This window comes from Pristiophorus japonicus, chromosome 20, assembly GCF_044704955.1.
Source record: "Pristiophorus japonicus isolate sPriJap1 chromosome 20, sPriJap1.hap1, whole genome shotgun sequence".
Classification (NCBI taxonomy): Eukaryota; Metazoa; Chordata; class Chondrichthyes; family Pristiophoridae; genus Pristiophorus; species Pristiophorus japonicus.
Genome location: NC_091996.1, coordinates 88936406 through 88954640, shown reverse-complemented (window position 1 = coordinate 88954640; position 18235 = coordinate 88936406). Strand labels below are relative to the sequence as shown.

General features: G+C 56.4%; 1 protein-coding gene across 1 annotated transcript in view; it reads right to left on the bottom strand.

Annotated features, from left to right (window-relative positions):
* fgf11a (fibroblast growth factor 11a) overlaps positions 1-18235 on the bottom strand; it is an 82351-nt gene that overhangs the window by 15138 nt on the left and 48978 nt on the right. Inside the window, 1 exon segment of the mRNA XM_070863316.1 lies at positions 4344-4454. Within this exon segment, the coding sequence (XP_070719417.1) occupies positions 4344-4454 (111 nt within the window).

The window sequence follows — 18235 nt, the reverse complement described above, 5'->3', positions numbered from 1 at the left end:
CTCCAACAGTACGACGCTCCCTCAGTACTGCCCCTCCGACAGTGCGGCGCTCTCTCAGTACCGCCCCTCCGACAGTGCGGCGCTCCCTCAGTACTGCCCCTCCGACAGTGCGGCACTCCCTCAGTACCGCCCCTCCAACAGTGCGGCGCACTCCCTCAGCACTGCCCCTCCGACAGTGAAGGCGCTCCCTCAGTACCGCCCCTCCGACAGTGCGCACTCCCTCAGCACTGCACTGGGAGTGTCGGCCTGGATTTATGTGCTCAAGTCCCTGGAGTGGGACTTGAACCCACAACCTTCTGACTCAGAGGCGAGTGTGCTGCCCAATGAGCCATTGGCTGACACTTGGGTCCAAGGTGCTTCAGAGAAGCACAATCGGACAACAATGGACGGTGAGCCAAAGAAGTAAACATTGGGAGCGGGTTGACCAAAAGCTTGGTCAAGGAGGTCGGTTTTAAGAAGGGTATTAAAGGAGGAGCGAGAGAGGGGGAGAGGTTTAGGCAGGGAATTGCAGAGTGGGAGGTCTCAGCGGCTGAAGACACGTCCGCCAATGGCAGGGGATTGTAGGGAAGTAGGGGATTGTAATGTATTTGCTTCACGGGTTCTTTGCTTAAGAATTCACAGCTACACATTTGCCGTACAGAACTAGCTGGTTTATTAGCCAAGGTTTGACAATCAAACTGAACACGACCAGTTCATCCACCAGGCTCACAACTGCGAGCCTCATCGTGGGGAAGCTGAACTCAACTGGCCGGGGTTTTATTGAGTCTTGTGACCGTCACCATGCAGCTGCTCCACGGGACGCACACAGAGGCCATAGCTGGAGGCGCTGAGAGTCTAGGAGGAGGACGGGGCGGTTGTGGGGCTGGAGGAGGTTACGGAGATAGGGAGGAGCTGAACACGTGTCCTCTCCTAGGCTTCTTCCCTTCTTCCCTGGCCTCCACGCCGCAAGGACTGAGATCCGAGCCTCGCTCCCGACTCTCCGGGAGACCATGCTTCTCCCGAGGCGTTGGTGTGGAAACCCGAGTCTGGATTGCCCCGGCTCTCGCTCTTTGATGTGAGCGGATGTTCACAGCCGTGCGTTCCACGCCAGTAATGCACGGACGTTTGTCCTGAGCCGAGAGCATTACGATGGCGTAGGGAGTCTCGTGACAGACGCAATTGCTCACCGTCGGACACAAACAGTCCTGCGAGCTCCTTCAGTTTATTAATGGCTCATATAAGAACATAAGAACATAAGAATTCGGAACAGGAGTAGGCCATCTAGCCCCTCGAGCCTGCTCCGCCATTCAACAAGATCATGGCTGATCTGGCCGTGGACTCAGCTCCACTTAACCGCCCGCTCCCCGTAACCCTTAATTCCCTTATTGGTTAAAAATCTATCTATCTGTGACTTGAATACATTCAATGAGCTAGCATCAACTGCTTCCCTGGGCAGAGAATTCCACAGATTCACAACCCTCTGGGAGAAGAAATTCCTTCTCAACTCGGTTTTAAATTGGCTCCCCCGTATTTTGAGGCTGTGCCCCCTAGTTCTAGTCTCCCCGACCAGTGGAAACAACCTCTCTGCCTCTATCTTGTCTATCCCTTTCAGTATTTTAAATGTTTCTATAAGATCACCCCTCATCCTTCTGAACTCCAACGAGTAAAGACCCAGTCTACTCAATCTATCATCATAAGGTAACCCCCTCATCTCCGGAATCAGCCTAGTGAATCGTCTCTGTACCCCATCCAAAGCCAGTACCCCGTCTGTACCCCCTCCTTCCTTAAGTAAGGTGACATAAACTGCACGCAGTATTCCAGGTGCGGCCTCACCAATACAGGATGGAGATCGTGGGATGAAGGCAGAGGGCAACTTCACCTAGGAGCCAAGGCCGAACAATTGCTGTAAACAGGTCACCCCAACCAACCCTCTCTCATAAACAGGAATCAGCTTAAATTGTCTTCCATCACCAGTTCTCTCAGGGAGCAGCATTCTCTCTCGTCTCTGGGTCAGAAGGTTGTGGGTTCAAGTCCCACTCCAGGGACTTGAGCACATAAATCCAGGCCGACACTCCCAGTGCAGTGCTGAGGGAGCGCTGCACTGTCGGAGGGGCAGTGCTGAGGGAGTGCCGCACTGTCGGAGGGACAGTGCTGAGGGAGCGCTGCACTGTCGGAGGGACAGTGCTGAGGGAGCGCTGCACTGTCGGAGGGGCAGTGCTGAGGGAGTGCCGCACTGTCGGAGGGGGCAGTACTGAGGGAGCGCTGCACTGTCGGAGGGGGCAGTACTGAGGGAGCAGCGCACTGTCGGAGGGGGCTGTACTGAGGGAGCGCCGTACTGCACTGTCGGAGGGGCAGTGCTGAGGGAGCATCGCACTGTCGGAGGGGCAGTACTGAGGGAGCACCGCACTGTCGGAGGTGCCATCTTTCAGATGAGACGTTAAACTGAGGCCCTGTCTGCTCCCTCGTGTGGACGTAAAAAATCCCATGGCCACTATTGGAAGAAGGGCAGGGGAGTTATCCCCGGTGTCCTGGGCCAATATTTATCCCACAATCAACATAATTAAAAACTGATTATAGGGTCATTATCACATTGCTGTCTGTGGGAGCTTGCTGTGCGCAAATTGGCTGCTGTGTTTCCCACATTACAACAGGAATTACACTCCAAAATGTACTTCATTGGCTGTAAAGCGCTTTGGGACGTCATGAAAGGCGCTATAGAAATGCAATCTCTACTCCCCTGAAGGCTTTGACGACCTTCCTTGAGCACGGTAACCGTGGCGATGGGCATCCTTCATTATCTTGCCCAAGTGCATGTGCATGTGTCGTAAATCATTCAGTGCTAGCGGGGCTATTCGACTTCAGTGGCATCACAGCTGAGTCCGATGCTCCGTGTTTACACACACACACACACACACAGGCGCACACACACTCGCCTTCCAGCAGGATTCTCCCCTGGCTAGCGATCCCCTCGACCTCACTGCAAGAGGTCAATCGTTACATCGCCCGGGCTGTGATGGGTTCGGTCAGAACAGACTGGGGAGCAAATCCTTCCTGCTCTGTCTCGCATATTTAAGGCCAAGGAAGTTGAGGGGACCATACCGATTTACACCAATGACAACTTGTCTTTCTTCATACAACACCTTTAACGTAGTAAAATATCCCAGGGTGCTTCACAGCTGTATCATCGAACAAAATTTGACACCGAGCCACATGAGGAGATATTGGGCGGGTTCAATCACAGAGGCTACGGTCACAGGGTCACGGGGGAGGGGGGGTCGGGTCGCCAGGGGGTCACTGAGGCTCCGGCCACAGGAGGTCAGGGGGGGTCACAGGGTCGCGGTGGAGTCAGGTCACAGAGGGTCACCAGGGGGTCACTGAGGCTCCGGTCACAGGAGGTCGGGGGGGTCACAGGGTCGCGGTGGAGTCAGGTCACAGAGGGTCACCAGGGGGTCACTGAGGCTCCGGTCACAGGAGGTCGGGGGGGGTCACAGGAGAGTCGGGTCACAGAGGGTCACCGGGGGGGGGGTCATCGAGGCTCCGGTCAGGGGAGGTCACAGAGCGTCACAGGGGATCAGGTAACAGGGGTCACAGAGGGTCAGGTAACAGGGGTCACATGGGATTGGGTCACGGGGTCACGTAACAAGGGTCACAAGGGGTCAGGTAACAAGAGTCACAAGGGGTCAGGTAACAAGGGTCACAGGGGGTCAGGTAACAAGGGTCACAAGGGGTCAGGTAACAAGGGTCACAAGGGGTCAGGTAACAAGGGTCACAGGGGGTCAGGTAACAAGGGTCACAAGGGGTTAGGTAACAATGGTCACAGGGCATCAGGTAACAAAGGTCACAAGGGGTCAGGTAACAAGAGTCACAAGGGGTCAGGTAACAAGCGTCACAGGGGGTTAGGTAACAAAGGTCACAAGGGGTCAGGTAACAAGGGTCACAAGGAGTCAGGTAACAAGGGTCACAAGGGGTCAGGTAACAATGGTCACAAGGGGGTCAGGTAACAAAGGTCACAAGGGGTCAGGTAACAAAAGTCAGAGGGGGCCAGGTAACAAGGGTCACAGGGGGTCAGGTAACAAGGGTCACAGGGAGTCAGGTAACAAAGGTCACAAGGGGTCAGGTAACAAAGGTCACAAGGGGTCAGGTAACAAAGGTCACAGGGGGCCAGGTAACAAAGGTCACAAGGGATCAGATAACAAGGGTCACAGGGAGTCAGGTAACAAGGGTCACAAGGGGTCATGTAACAAGGGTCACGAGGGTCACAGAGTGTAACAGGGGGGGGTCACACAGGGTCAGGTCACAGCGGGTCACAGAGTGTCACAGGGGGCCACCATCACACCTCCCCGCGCAGTTGTTCTGCGACTTACCGTAGGTGCTCATCTCATCCTCGGTGCCGTCGAGCCGGCCGCCTGGCACTAGCCGCAGGTAGTAGCCGAGCTGGCAGTACAACCGGGTGACGATTCCCTTCAGCTGGGGATCTGGAGGAGAAACAACCATCGGATGAAAGAAAGAACTCACATTTCTGTAGCGCTGTTCACCACCTCGGGTCGTCCCAAAGCGCTTTACAGCCAATGAAGTACTTTTGGAGGGTGGTCACTGTTGTAATGTGGGAATCGCCAATTTGCGCACAGCAAGCTCCCACAACCTGCAGTGTGATAATGACCCAGATAATCTGTTTTAGTGATGTTGGTTGACGGTCAAAAGGGGATGGGAGGAAGCAGGAATTCAATAGCTGCCACTTCACATCCTGTATAAAGAGCGCCGCCCATCACCCGTGGTGTCAGTGGGCAGCGCTTTCGCCTCTGAGCCAGAAGGTTGTGGGTTCGAGTCCCACTCCAGGGACTTGAGCACATAAATTCAGGCCGACACTCCCAGTGCAGTACTGAGGGAGCGCCGCACTGTCGGAGGGGCAGTGCTGAGGGAGCGCCGCACTGTCGGAGGGGCAGTGCTGAGGGAGCGCCGCACTGTCGGAGGGGCAGTGCTGAGGGAGCGCCGCACTGTCAGAGGGGCGGTGCTGAGGGAGCGCCGCACTGTCGGAGGGGCAGTACTGAGGGAGTGCCGCACTGTCGGAGGGGCAGTGCTGAGGGAGCGCCGCACTGTCGGAGGGGCAGTACTGAGGGAGCGCCGCACTGTCGGAGGGGCAGTGCTGAGGGAGCGCCGCACTGTCGGAGGGGCAGTACTGAGGGAGCGCCGCACTGTCGGAGGGGCAGTGCTGAGGGAGCGCCGCACTGTCGGAGGGGCAGTACTGAGGGAGCGCCGCACTGTCGGAGGGGCGGTACTGAGGGAGCGCCGCACTGTCGGAGGGGCGGTACTGAGGGAGCGGCGCACTGTCGGAGGGGCCATCTTTCGGATGAGACGTTAAATCCAGGCCCCGTCTGCTCTATCGGGTGGACAGAAATGATACCTCGGCAACTATTGGAAGAAGAGCAGGGGAAGTTCTCCCCCGTGTCCTGGGGCCAAAATGTATTCCTTAAATCAACATCACTGAAACAGATTATCCGGGTCATTATCAGATTGCTGTTTGTGGGAGCTTGCTGTGCGCAAATTGGCGTTTCCCACAATACAACAGTGACCACACTGCAAAAGTACTTAATTGGCTGCAAAGCGCGTTGGGACGTCCTGAGGTCGTGAAAGGCGCTATATAAATGCAATTTCTACTCCCCTGAAAGTTTTGACGACCTTCCTTGGGCACGGTAACCGCGGCAATCGGCGTCCTTCATTACTTTGCCCAAGTGCGTAGGTGTCTTAAATCAGTCAGTGCCGGCGGGGCTATTCGACTTCAAGGAGCATCACAGCTGAGCCCGATGTTCCGTGTTTCCACACACAGACGCACACACACGCACGTGTACACGCACATACGCACACACGCACACACACGCAACTAACATCAATAAAACCGATTATCTGCTCATTATCACATTAATGATTGTGGGAGCTTGCTGTGCGCAAAATTAGCTGCCGTGCCTCCGACAGTAGTGACCCACACTTCACAGAACGAGCAGCTCATTGGCTGTGAGGCGCTTTGGGACGTCCTGAGCTGGCGTCAGGTGCTACATAAATGCAAGTTCTCTCTTTTACTTTTGAAGGGTTAAAACAGTTTTCGTCGCCAAGTGACGCCATGTTTCCATTAATCAGCTGGGCCCGTGGTGCCAAAACTGTAAAAGTCACTTCAAGTGGATCAGGAAGCTTTTACTGGGAGACAGCGGGCTTGATTCACGGCCGGAGCCTGACAGGGCAGTCCATCAGGCCGATGGACGGCAAAATATTAAATATGACGTTATTCACGAGCTGTTCCAAAGGAAGTGACGGCTGCAGTGAAGTATTCTTACGTCAATCTTTCGTCGACGTTGGACCGAGCCAGCGTGTCCTCTTGTCAGGGGCAGTGCGGGAGCGGGAATCGGGGCCTAAATTCCAGGCTGCGGGCAGCCGCTACGAGCACCACACTCCCTGCCCCTTCCCGCCCCCCCCATCCCCGCACTCGGGTGGTCTGGTACCCGGGGACGATGGGCTCTATTTGTGAGTGGGAGCTGGGCTTCTTTTCATTGGAGCAGCGAACTATTTCCGCTGGCCGGTCGTACCCCAAAACAACAGCGCCTTTAAGGTAATAAAATGTCCTCCAAGGCGCTCAATCAGACAAAAATCTGACAGCGACCCGCAAAAAGGAGATTTTGGGACAGGTGACCAAAAGCTTGGTCGGTTTTAAGGAGCGTCTCCAAGGAGGAGCGAGAGGCGGAGAGGTTTGAGGAGAGAATCCCAGGGCTTGGGGCCCAGGCAGCTGAAGGCACGGCCACCAATGCAGGAGGGCGGTGGAAATCAGGGCTGCACAAGAGGTTGCAGAACTCCCTTGCAGGTACCATCTGTAAAATCCAGCCCGGTATCCACTCACCTCTGGGGCCTGGGCCCAAATCCAAGCCCTGTATCCACTCACATCTGCGGCTTAGGTCCAAATCGAAATTTGTGCTCTCGTCGTCTCCGGGGACCTCGGCCCGAATCCATCCCAGACAGTGTTATGTGTGTCTGCAGAGACCACCAGAAGTTAGATTTCCCCAGTATGACTGTAATATGGCGAGGTCGGGGCGAAGGCGTGGCGAGAGACCGCAGAGCGATGTGATCGGGGCCCAGGAGAGGCGAGAGTTCGGGGCCCAGGAGAGGCGCGAGTTCGGGGCCCAGGAGAGGCGTGAGTTCAGGGCCCAGGAGAGGTGAGAGTTCGGGGCCCAGGAGGGGCGAGAGTTCGGAGCCCAGGAGAGGTGAGAGTTCGGGGCCCAGGAGAGGCGTGAGTTCAGGGCCCAGGAGAGGTGAGAGTTCGGGGCCCAGGAGGGGCGAGAGTTCGGGGCCCAGGAGAGGCGTGAGTTCGGGGCCCAGGAGAGGTGAGAGTTCGGGGCCCAGGAGGGGCGAGAGTTCAGGGCCCAGGAGAGGTGAGAGTTCGGGGCCCAGGAGGGGCGTGAGTTCAGGGCCCAGGAGAGGGGCGAGTTCGGGGCCCAGGAGAGGCGAGAGTTCGGGGCCCAGGAGGGGTGAGAGTTCGGGGCCCAGGAGGGGTGAGAGTTCGGGGCCCAGGGAGAGACGAGAGTTCGGGGCCCAGGAGAGGCGCGAGTTCGGGGCCCAGGAGGGGTGAGAGTTCGGGGCCTAGGAGGGGTGAGAGTTCGGGGCCCAGGGAGAGACGAGAATTCGGGGCCCAGGAGAGGCGTGAGTTCAGGGCCCAGGAGAGGCGAGAGTTCGGGGCCCAGGAGGGGTGAGTTCGGGGCCCAGGAGGGGTGAGTTCGGGGCCCAGGAGAGGCGCGAGTCCGGGGCCCAGGAGGGGTGAGTTCGGGGCCCAGGAGAGGCGAGAGTTCGGGGCCCAGGAGGGGTGAGTTCGGGGCCCAGGAGAGGCGAGAGTTCGGGGCCCAGGAGGGGTGAGTTCGGGGCCCAGGAGGGGTGAGTTCGGGGCCCAGGAGGGGCGAGAGTTCAGGGCCCAGGAGAGGTGAGAGTTTGGGGCCCAGGAGGGATGAGTTCGGGGCCCAGGAGAGGCATGAGTTTGGGGCCCAGGAGGGGTGAGTTCGGGGCCCAGGAGAGGCATGAGTTCGGGGCCCAGGAGGGGTGAGAGTTCGGGGCCCAGGAGGGGTGAGAGTTCGGGGCCCAGGGAGAGACAAGAGTTCGGGGCCCAGGAGAGGCGCGAGTTCGGGGCCCAGGAGGGGTGAGAGTTCGGGGCCTAGGAGGGGTGAGAGCTCGGGGCCCAGGGAGAGACGAGAATTCGGGGCCCAGGAGAGGCGTGAGTTCGGGGCCCAGGAGAGGCGAGAGTTCGGGGCCCAGGAGGGGTGAGTTCGGGGCCCAGGAGGGGTGAGTTCGGGGCCCAGGAGAGGCGCGAGTTCGGGGCCCAGGAGGGGTGAGTTCAGGGCCCAGGAGAGGCGCAAGTTCAGGGCCCAGGAGGGGTGAGTTCGGGGCCCAGGAGTGGCGAGAGTTCGGGGCCCAGGAGGGGTGAGTTCGGGGCCCAGGAGAGGCGAGAGTTCGGGGCCCAGGAGGGGTGAGTTCGGGGCCCAGGAGGGGTGAGTTCGGGGCCCAGGAGAGGCACGAGTTCGGGGCCCAGGAGGGGTGAGAGTTCGGGGCCCAGGAGAGGCGTGAGTTCGGGGCCCAGGAGGGGTGAGTTCGGGGCCCAGGAGAGGTGAGAGTTCGGGGCCCAGGAGAGGCGTGAGTTCGGGGCCCAGGAGGGGTGAGAGTTCGGGGCCCAGGAGAGGCGTGAGTTCGGGGCCCAGGAGGGGTGAGTTCGGGGCCCAGGAGAGGCGAGAGTTCGGGGCCCAGGAGAGGCGCGAGTTCGGGGCCCAGGAGGGGTGAGAGTTCGGGGCCCAGGAGGGGCGAGAGTTCGGGGCCCAGGAGAGGCGCGAGTTCGGGGCCCAGGAGAGGCGAGAGTTCGGGGCCCAGGAGAGGCGCGAGTTCGGGGCCCAGGAGAGGCGTGAGTTCGGGGACCCAGAAGAGGCGAGGGGCCCAGGGGCAGCACGGGCCCAGCCCACACTGTGCGATATGTGCGCGCACTAGGCCCGTGCAGCAGAGCTGGTCCCCAGTCGTCCTGGTTAATCCTTGCCACTGGACCAAGACCTCGCTCTGTCAAGCCCGTGTGGTGGCTGGTGTGCAACGGCCACCCCACGTTAAAAAAAAATCCACCCACAGGCATCTTCCACCCTTCAGGATCTGGAATATTAGGTCCTTCATTGAAACATCTGTGAGCTCATCCCTTTTGGGCGGGAAGCAAGTCATCCTCGATACGAGGGACCGCCCATGATGATGATGTCTGTAGACCTTACCCAAATGTAAGACTTGCCACCAGGGGACACACCTGTGGGAGACCTTAGGGTCACCTGTGCACCCCGGGGCGAGCAGGTGATTCACCATGCTGTTTGGAGTTACATTAAAGAGACCACGGTGACAATGGTTTGAGCTTACAACACAGCCTTGTGGAGTTATTCCGAACACCATAACGTTTGCCTGCCGCGCAGTTTGGCCGCTGGGAGGGTGTGAGCTTTGGCCCAAACCACCTCGCTCACCCTGACGGCAGGCGGTTTCCTGGTTCGCAATCTTGCGGACAGGACATACCCGGGGTGGGGCCGGGGGTGGGGGGGGGGCGATGTTCCAAGTTGCCGAGCAAGCCGCCCACGCCCGCCCTATGCGTGTACGCGTCCGCTCACGGCCCGGCCCCCCCCCCCCCCCCCGCCCCCAGGGAGGGTGGCGGAGGGGACTGGGGGCCTGGGCCTGGCAGGCCCTGAGTCGGTGAGCCATGAGCGGGTCAGGCTCTTGCCTGGCAAGTCTGCGGGACAGCGCTCCGAAACCTTGGCGTCGGTCCCCCGTGTTAGCCAGGAGGACTTTGCAAGGTCGACTGGGCTTTTTGGCCCAGAGGCTGTGGGCAAGCAAAAGTCTTAAGCCTGCTCCGCGCAAGCCTTGCACCTCCCTCTCTCTCTCGCTTTCTGTCTGTAACACTGACAAATCTCCTCCACCAGTGCCTGAACCTATTAAACTTTCATTACCTCCATGGACTGACGCTTTTAAAAGTGCTTTTACAGGCTTGATGAATTACCAATTACCTCCTGAATGTGAGCATTCAATTAGCTACATATTAATTAGTGACCATTGCTTAACGCAATGCTGGCATGAACCCGGCCGATCGATAATGCAGACTGTCGGGAAGCTTCCGGAACCGTTCATCACCATCGCAGCATGGATACACGTGGGGGAGGGGAGGGGAGGGAGCCCGAGACAGAACATCGATCTTTTTTTGGAGGGAGGGGAATTAATAAACAGTTCGATAAAGAGTAAAGCTCCCGCTACACTGTCCCATCAAACACTCCCAGGGCAGGTACAGCACGGGGTTAGATACAGAGTAAAGCTCCCGCTACACTGTCCCATCAAACACTCCCAGGGCAGGTACAGCACGGGGTTAGATACAGAGTAAAGCTCCCTCTACACTGTCCCATCAAACACTCCCAGGGCAGGTACAGGGGGTTAGATACAGAGTAAAGCTCCCTCTACACTGTCCCATCAAACACTCCCAGGGCAGGTACAGGGGGTTAGATACAGAGTAAAGCTCCCTCTACACTGTCCCATCAAACACTCCCAGGGCAGGTACAGCACGGGGTTAGATACAGAGTAAAGCTCCCTCTACACTGTCCCATCAAACACTCCCAGGGCAGGTACAGGGGGTTAGATACAGAGTAAAGCTCCCTCTACACTGCCCCATCACACACTCCCAGGGCAGGTACAGAGGGTTAGATACAGAGTAAAACTCCCTCTACACTGTCCCATCAAACACTCCTAGGGCAGGTACAGGGGGTTAGATACAGAGTAAAGCTCCCTCTACACTGTCCCATCAAACACTCCCAGGGCAGGTACAGCACGGGGTTAGATACAGAGTAAAGCTCCCTCTACACTGTCCCATCAAACGCTCCAGGCTGACCTCTGACCACGCTACTGAAACAGATTCACTAACTGGTCATCCATCTCAGCGCTGTGTGTGGGATCTTGCTGTGTGTAAACTGGTGGTTGCGTTTGCTGCCGTCACAGTTACTGTGTTTTAAGAAGAACAGATTTCACGCTGTGGGGTCAGCAGGACCTGAGAGACGGCTAACGGGGCACCAGGGGTATAACTTGTGCCCTCACCCGTTGAACGGTGACCTAGGGCGAGAGGGCGGAGAGCGAGAATATCTGCCTGAATATCGTCACGTTCAAAATGCCCCCTCCCGCGCCCCCCCCCAACGAAAATGCGACCTGGTCCAACGAGTGCTGAGCGAGCGAACGTGTGTAGCCTAGAAACATTGGGGCACCAAAAGCCCGCCTGATTGGGTGCCAGCCATGTTTCAATTGTGTCACAAGGCCGTGGGTGACGCCCCACTCCAGGGACTCGAGCCCACAATCCAGGCCGGCACTCCCAGTGCCAGTACCGAGGGAGCACTGCGCTGTTGGAGGGGCCGTAGTTTGGATGAGACGTTAAACCGAGGAACCGTCTGCTCCCTCGGGTGGGCGTAGAAGACCTCACGGCCACGATTGGAAGATGAGCAGGGGGAGTTCTCCCCGGTGTCCTGGGTCAATATTTATCACTCAACCAACACCTAAGATCCGGTGAGCTGGCCATTATCACGTTTCTGTTGGTGAGAGCCTTGCTGTGCGCAAATTGGCTGCCACCTTTCTGTTATGTCTGTAACGCACTTATGAATGGACACCACGAGGCAATGTGTTGTGCTCAAACTGTAGTGACCTTGGTCCTTTATTCGTACCTCCAGAGTGAGGCACAAGCAGGGTGGGCAGCCTCTTATACTGGGCCCTGCTCACCTATGCAGGTGGCCCTCAGGTCTCCCACCGCAGTGCCCTCTAGTGAACAGCCTCTTCCACAGGGGCAGCAAACCCCGGTCTCCACCAGTTGCACCCTCTAGTGGTGCCAGTATGGTATATACACAGTGTAAACCTTATTGATTGTACATCAGGTAACAAGTCTCCATCTTATGCAACTGTACAGTGACTGCACAGAGAGTATATCTATAGTCTGCATACATAACACTTTAATACAACTATTTTGTAAAACCATAAATCTAGTGCCCTCTTATTAATGTGGGGGCACTAAAACAGACAAATAAACAAATGAACTTTTTAACCATAACTTAAATCAAATTAAAATTTGGTTGCCGGGGGTGATGATGCACTCCAGTCCCTCCGGCGCCCGCCTCTCGCGGAAGGCCGCGAGCGTACCGGTGGACACCGCGTGCTCCATCTCCAGGGACACCCCGGCTCGGATGTAACCCGCGGAAGAGAGGCAGGCAGTCGGGCTGAACGACCCCCTCGACCGCCCGCTGCCTGGACCGGCTGATGGCCCCCTTGGCCAGGCCCCAGGAGCAGTCCTACGAGGAGGCCCTCAGACCTGCCCCGCTCCCCTCCGCACCGGGTGCCCAAAGATCAGGAGCGCGGGACTGAAGTGCAACCAGAATTTGAGGTAGCAGCCCCTTCAAATATTGGAAGAGGGGCTGCAACCTGACACACTGAACATAGACGTGGAACACGGACTCCTCCAGACCGCAGAAATTGCAGGCGGCCTGGGAGTCCGTGAACCGGCTTAAAAACCCGATTGCACGGGACTGCCCCGTGCATCACCCTCCAGGTCAAACCACCTTTCCCACAACAGTCGCGCTGCACAAGGACTTCATTGCCTGCGAGGCACTTTGGGACGTGGGATGGGTAGCGTTGTGGATGACGCATATTCTTTCCTGCTTTGCGTGAGCGCTCTGCGTCAGTAAATCAGAGCCGAGTGGCACGGGGTCAGGGGTCTTTCAAGCTGCAACCTTTCAATCAATGTAAAAGCCCCGGAATACCAGCGGGGAAAGTGACAGAGCGGCCGAGATGGTTGAGCACACAGTTAGCGTTATTGATCCGGCCGGCCAGTGCCAGCACTTCATTACACAATGGTCACTAATTGATATGTAACTAATTGAATCCACAGATTTTAAGAGGTAATTGCCAGCAGAGCATTCACCACATCCTGTAAAAGCTTTCCTGAAAGCACAACATTGCCAGGGTAATGAAAGTTTAATAGCCTGCGGCAATCTGACAAGGGGCTTGTTACGGAATGGGGAACTGTGCATCACAGGCCGGGCGCGCGGCATTAGGCTGAGGGCAGGTAGAGGCTGTGGCAGAGTATCGCTATCAGCGGAAGCGAGACCCCCACCCCAACACTGGGGGTCTGTCCTGTGGGAGTGAGGGTCTCCCACTCTCAGAGGCCCTCTCCCCAACACTGGGGGTCTGTCCTGTGGGAGTGAGGGTCCCACTCTCAGAGCCACCCCAACACTGGGGGTCTGTCCTGTGGGAGTGAGGGTCTCCCACTCTCAGAGCCCCTCTCCCCAACACTGGGGGTCTGTTCTGTGGGAGTGAGGGTCTCTCACGCTCAGAGGACTCTCCCTCCCCAACACTGGGGGTCTGTCCTGTGGGAGTGAGGGTCCCACTCTCAGAGCCACCCCAACACTGGGGGTCTGTCCTGTGGGAGTGAGGGTCTCCCACTCTCAGAGACCCTCTCCCCAACACTGGGGGTCTGTTCTGTGGGAGTGAGGGTCTCTCACGCTCAGAGGACTCTCCCTCCCCAACACTGGGGGTCTGTCCTGTGGGAGGGAGGGTCCCACTCTCAGAGGAATCCCCCTCCCCAACACTGGGGGTCTGTCCTGTGGGAGTGAGGGTCCCACTCTCAGAGGAATCCCCCTCCCCAACACTGGGGGTCTGTCCTGTGGGAGTGAGGGTCCCACTCTCAGAGCCACCCCAACACTGGGGGTCTGTCCTGTGGGAGTGAGGGTTTCCCACTCTCAGAGACCCTCTCCCCAACACTGGGGGTCTGTTCTGTGGGAGTGAGGGTCTCTCACGCTCAGAGGACTCTCCCTGCCCAACACTGGGGGTCTGTCCTGTGGGAGTGAGGGTCCCACTCTCAGAGGAATCCCCCTCCCCAACACTGGGGGTCTGTCCTGTGGGAGTGAGGGTCTCCCACTCTCAGAGATCCTCTCCCCAACACTGGGGGTCTGTCTTGTGAGAGTGAGGGTCTCCCACTCTCAGAGACCCTCTCCCAATACTGGGGGTCTGTCTTGTGGGAGTGAGGGTCTCCCACTCTCAAAGGACTCCCCCTCCCCAACGTTGGGGGTCTGTCCTGTGGGAGTGAGGGTCCCACTCTCAGAGACCCCCTCCCCCCAACATTGGGGGTCTGTCCTGTGGGAGTGAGGGTCCCACTCTCAGAGACCCCCTCCCCCCAACAGTGGGGGGTCTGTCCTGTGGGAGTGAGGGTCCCACTCTCAGAGGACCCCCCTCCCCAACACTGGGGGTCTGTCCTTTGTGGGAGTGAAAGATTCCCCTTGCAGTGCTGAGGGAGCGCTGCACTGTCGGAGGTGCCGTCTTTCGGATGTCACGTTAAACCGAGGGCCCCGCCTACACCCTGCAGGTGGACTTAAAAGATCTCGGGCCCACCGTTGCAAAGAAGAGCAGGGGCCGTTCTCCCCGGTGTCCTGTTGATTCCTCAAACAACACTAAAAAACAGATGATCTGGGTCATTATCCTGTTTGTGGGAGCTTGCTGTGCACCAATTGGCTGCCGTGTGTCCGATTTTACAACAGTGACTGCACCCCCAAAGTATTTCATTGGCTGTGAGGGGCTTTGGGACGCCCCGAGGTGATGAAAGGCGCTATAGAAATGCAATTCATACTTTGAGCCGCGGGTCAGAAAACCAGCGGGAAACAATAGAAACATAGAAAGTAGGCCATTCGGCCCTTCTAGTCTGCACCACTATTCAATGAGTTCATGGCTGATCATTCCCTCAGTACCCCTTTCCGGCTTTCTCTCCATACCCCTTGGTCCCTTTAGCCGTAAGGGCCATATCTAACTCCCTCTTGAATATATCTAACGAACTGGCCCCAACAACTCTCTGCGGTAGAGAATTCCACAGGTTCACAATTCTCTGAGTGAAGAAGTTTCTCCTCATCTCGGTCCTAAATGGCCTACCCCTTATCCTTAGACTGTGTCCCCTGGTTCTGGACTTCCCCAACATCGGGAACATTCTTCCTGCATCTAACCTGTCCCGTCCCGTCAGAATCTTGTATGTTTCTATGAGATCCCCTCTCATCCTTCTAAACTCCAATGTATAAAGGCCCAGTTGATCCAGTCTCTCCTCATCCCGGGAATCAGTCCAGCTATCCCGGGAATCAGTCTGGTGAACCTTCGCTGCACTCCCTCAATAGCAAGAACGTCCTTCCTCAGATTAGGAGACCAAAACTGAACACAATATTCCAGGTGAGGCCTCACCAAGGCCCTGTACAACTGCCGTAAGACCTCCCTGCTCCTATACTCAAATTCCCTAGCTATGAAGGCCAACATAGCATTTGCCTTCTTCACCGCCTGCTGTACCTGCATTCCAGCTTTCAATGACACCCAGGTCTCATTGCACCTCCTCTTTTCCTAATCTGTCACCATTCAGATAATATTCTGTCTTTGCGTTTTTGCCCCCAAAGTGGATAACCTCACATTTATCCACATTAAACTGCATCTGCCATGCATTTGCCCACTCACCTAACCTGTCTAAGTCACCCTGCAGCCTCTTAGCGTCCCCCTCACAGCTCACACCGCCACCCAGTTTAGTGTCATTTGCAAGCTTGGAGATATTACACTCAATTCCTTCATCTAAATCATTGATGTATATTGTAAATAGCTGGAGTCCCAGCACTGAGCCCTGCGGCACCCCATTAGTCACTGCCTGCCATTCTGAAAAGGACCCGTTTATCCCAACTCTCTGCCAACCAGTTCTCTATCCACGTCAGTACATTACCCCCAATACCATGTGCTTTCATTTTGCACACCAATCTCTTGTGTGGGACCTTGTCAAAAGCCTTTTGAAAGTCCAAATACACCACATCCACTGGTTCTCCCTTGTCCACTCTACTAGTTGCATCCTCAAAAAATTCCAGAAGATTTGTCAAGCATGATTTCCCTTTTATAAATCCATGCTGACTTGGACCGATCCTGTCACTGCTTTCCAAATGCGCTGCTATTACATCCTTAATAATTGATTCCAACATTTTCCCCACCACTGATGTCAGGCTAACCGCTCTATAATTCCCCGCATTTTCCTTTTGTGTATTGTTTGCAAGGTGACCGGCTCCTAATCGAAAGTGCGACAGTTTGAAGTGTCTTTAGATTTGAATACACAGATCCTCTTTTAATGAGGGGGTGGGGCGGAGGGGAATGTGCCCCTAAAACACCCTCACCGCGATCATTAACATCGTCATCATCATAGGCAGTCCCTCGTATCGAGGATGACTTGCTTCCACGCCAAACAGGATGAGTTCACAGGTGTTTCAATGATATTCCGGATCCCGAACTACATCCCGAAGGGTGGAAGATGCCTGTGGGTGGATTTTTTTAACGTGGGGTGACCGTTGCACACCAGCCACCACACGGGCTTGACAGAGCGAGGTCTTGGTCCAGTGGCAACGGTTAACCAGGACGACTGGAGACCAGCTCTGCTGCACGGACCCAGTGCGCGCACCTATCACAGTGTGGGCTGGGCCCTGGGCCCTCGGCTCTTCTGGGTCCCGAACTCGCGCCTCTCCTGGGTCCCCAATCGCATCGCTCTGCAATCTTTGGCCGCTCTTGCGCCCAGACCTTGCCATATTATAGGTATTGCACCAACATCACCGTGGAATGTTTCAGCGTTGTGTGACAGTGAACCTACCCCACTCCCTCCCCTTCCACGTGCCAGTGTTGCTCAGACCATTTATCGCCCTCTTGCAAGTCTCCGCCGATGGATCTTCCCTCTGCAGCCGGCTGGTGGGGAACACTCTGGGAATACTAACACACACCGATGCTGACAGACGCTCTGTCTGTGTTTCTCAGGCAGAGGGAGGTCCCCACGGGGTCTTTCCATGCAGAGAAGGCACAAAACATTCTCGGGCTGCTAAAATCTGGGTCAGGAGCCTTCCTGAGAATATCCTGACAGTATGGAGCTCCCTATACATTACCCTGACAGTACGGAGCTCCCTATACATTACCCTGACAGTACGGAGCTCCCTATACATTACCCTGACAGTACGGAGCTCCCTATACATTACCCTGACAGTACGGAGCTCCCTATACATTACCCTGACAGTACAGAGCTCCCTATACATTACCCTGATAGTACAGAGCTCCCTCTACATTACCCTGACAGTACGGAGCTCCCTCTACATTACCCTGACAGTACGGAGCTCCCTCTACATTACCCTGACAGTACGGAGCTCCCTCTACATTACCCTGACAGTACGGAGCTGCCTCTACATTACCCTGACAGTACGGGGCTCCCTCTACATTACCCTGACAGTACAGAGCTCCCTCTACATTACCCTGACAGTACGGAGCTCCCTCTACATTACCCTGACAGTACGGAGCTCCCTCTACATTACCCTGACAGTACGGAGCTCCCTCTACATTACCCTGACAGTACAGAGCTCCCTCTACATTACCCTGACAGTACGGAGCTCCCTCTACATTACCCTGACAGTACAGAGCTCCCTCTACATTACCCTGACAGTACAGAGCTCCCTCTACATTACCCTGACAGTACGGGGCTCCCTCTACATTACCCTGACAGTACGGAGCTCCCTATACATTACCCTGATAGTATAGGGCTCCCTCTACATTACCCTGACAGTACAGAGCTCCCTATACATTACCCTGATAGTACAGGGCTCCCTCTACATTACCCTGACAGTACAGAGCTCCCTCTACATTACCCTGACAGTACAGAGCTCCCTCTACATTACCCTGACAGTACGGAGCTCCCTCTACATTACCCTGACAGTACAGGGCTCCCTCTACATTACCCTGACAGTACAGAGCTCGCTCTACGTTACCCTGACAGTACAGAGCTCCCTCTACATTACCCTGACAGTACAGAGCTCCCTCTACATTACCCTGACAGTACAGAGCTCCCTCTACATTACCCTGACAGTACAGAGCTCCCTCTACATTACCCTGACAGTACAGAGCTCCCTCTACATTACCCTGACAGTACGGAGCTCCCTCTACATTACCCTGACAGTACAGAGCTCCCTCTTTGTTACCCTGACAGTACGGAGCTCCCTCTACATTACCCTGACAGTACAGAGCTCCCTCTACATTACCCTGACAGTACAGAGCTCCCTCTACATTACCCTGACAGTACAGAGCTCCCTCTACATTACCCTGACAGTACGGAGCTCCCTCTACATTACCCTGACAGTACAGGGCTCCCTCTACATTACCCTGACAGTAC